The sequence below is a fragment of the Echinops telfairi genome, unplaced genomic scaffold (genome assembly GCF_000313985.2).
Source record: "Echinops telfairi isolate 266 unplaced genomic scaffold, ASM31398v2 ScPeMD7_23;HRSCAF=83, whole genome shotgun sequence".
NCBI lineage: Eukaryota > Metazoa > Chordata > Mammalia > Afrosoricida > Tenrecidae > Echinops > Echinops telfairi.
In genome coordinates this window covers 6,744,078-6,745,623 of record NW_022103920.1, presented here as the reverse complement: position 1 = coordinate 6,745,623, position 1,546 = coordinate 6,744,078, and the positions used below count along the sequence as shown (strand labels likewise).

Genomic DNA, 1,546 nt, shown 5'->3' with positions numbered 1-1,546 from the left:
GTCCCCCCTCCTCTTCCTTCCTCTTTCTTTATAAGCGCTCACTCAGAGAGCCCACTGGACAGCCGGCTCTCCGCCTGGCTGCCTGCATCTGCGGGGGCAGTGGCTCTGGGTTCCGCTGTCAGGCCGAGGTCAGCCGCGTTCTCCCCAGAGGACACTGCGGTCTGGTCCGGGGCCCCCATGGAAGGCTGGAGGGTGCGACAGTGGGCGGGGGACACCTCCCTGGTGACAGTGGCCCTCACAGTGGCTCTCCTGGCCGTCCTCAAATGGTAAGTGCTGCCCACAGGTCCCCGTGGCCCAGGAAGCGACATTGTTAGATAGAGGGGCCGAGGTATAAGGTGCCCATGGGACTATTTTGCTTTCTCCTCTACTCCCCAGGGAGTTGTGTCTGAACACAGCAGGAACAGCAAACCTTCAGGTTCATCTTTGCTCAAAATGCAGAAGCTGCAGGCTGGTGGGAAGAAGATACGAGTTAGAGAGGCGATAGGGGAGCTTGGGGAGCACTGTCCAGTCCCCCCCACACTGCCCTTTCCCCCATTTGTCTGAGCGCCCCCTCCATGGGGCTCACCGCCCTCAACCTCCCGGTTCCTGTTACAGAAAAGACAAAGGAGGCAGAGGAGCTGCTGGTGGGGGGACAAGGGCTGCTCAGGGGGTGTCCTTGACACAGGGTCTACAGGTGGAGAACGGAGGTGGGGCCCAGGCCTGGCTGTGGAATACGATTCGGTGGGAATGGTGTCCTGCTAACGTGGTCCCTGCCTCCTACAGTGTGACCCCCCGGTGGGAGCTCAGAGTCGAACCCTGAGACCCTCCGACTTCGGCAGGACATTCCTTGGGCCACGGGACACCCCCTTCCACTCCCCCGCTGCTGGCTGCATGTGAGAGGTCTCCTCCATTAGCAATTCCTGGATTTTTAGTTTGAGGGGAAGCTGGGAGACAGATGGAGCCCTGTGCCACTTTCTGGATGTATCGGGCAGTGACAGGCCCCTCCTGGTGGAGCACAGGGAGAGGAAGCCCTGGGTGCTGTGCAGATGCAGCCTCTGCATGGCTTCTTGGCACCCGGCCCTGGAGCCCAGCCTGGGTCTCAGGGCTGCTCTGCTTCTTGAGGGGTTTCAAGATCTTTTGAGGAACTGTGGTGGGGTGATGGGCATGCATCGGGGCTGCTAATGTCAAGGTCAGTGGTTCAAAGCCACCAGCTCCTCCGAGGGAGAAAGATGAGGAGCTTTGTGCCTATGAAGAGTTGCAGTCTCAGAAACCCATGGGGTCAGGCCTACCCTGACCTGTTGGTCCACCGAGAGGAGGGACTGACTTGATGGCCGAGAGCTTGGTTTTTCGTTTTTTCATGGCGTAGTGGTTATGCGTGGGGCCGCTCACAGCAAGGTCAGCAGTTCAAAACCACCAGACTGCCTGCGGGAGAAAGACAAGAGGTTCTCTCCCACAAAGAGTGAGTCTTGGAAACCCCCAGGGCTGTCCTCCCCTGTCCTAGGGGTCCGCTGGGGTCTGCATCCACTCGATGCCAGCAAGTTTGGTTTTTGTTTCTGTGGTCTCGAGC

The 1,546-nt window shown here is 59.3% G+C and overlaps 1 protein-coding gene across 1 annotated transcript in view; it reads left to right on the top strand.

The window, feature by feature from the left end:
• The first annotated feature begins 177 nt into the window (after positions 1-177).
• TBXAS1 (thromboxane A synthase 1) overlaps positions 178-1,546 on the top strand; it is a 146,482-nt gene continuing 145,113 nt past the window's right edge. The window contains exon 1 of the mRNA XM_013007564.2: positions 178-266. Coding sequence (XP_012863018.1) covers positions 178-266 — 89 coding nt within the window. The remainder of the gene's footprint in view (positions 267-1,546) is intronic.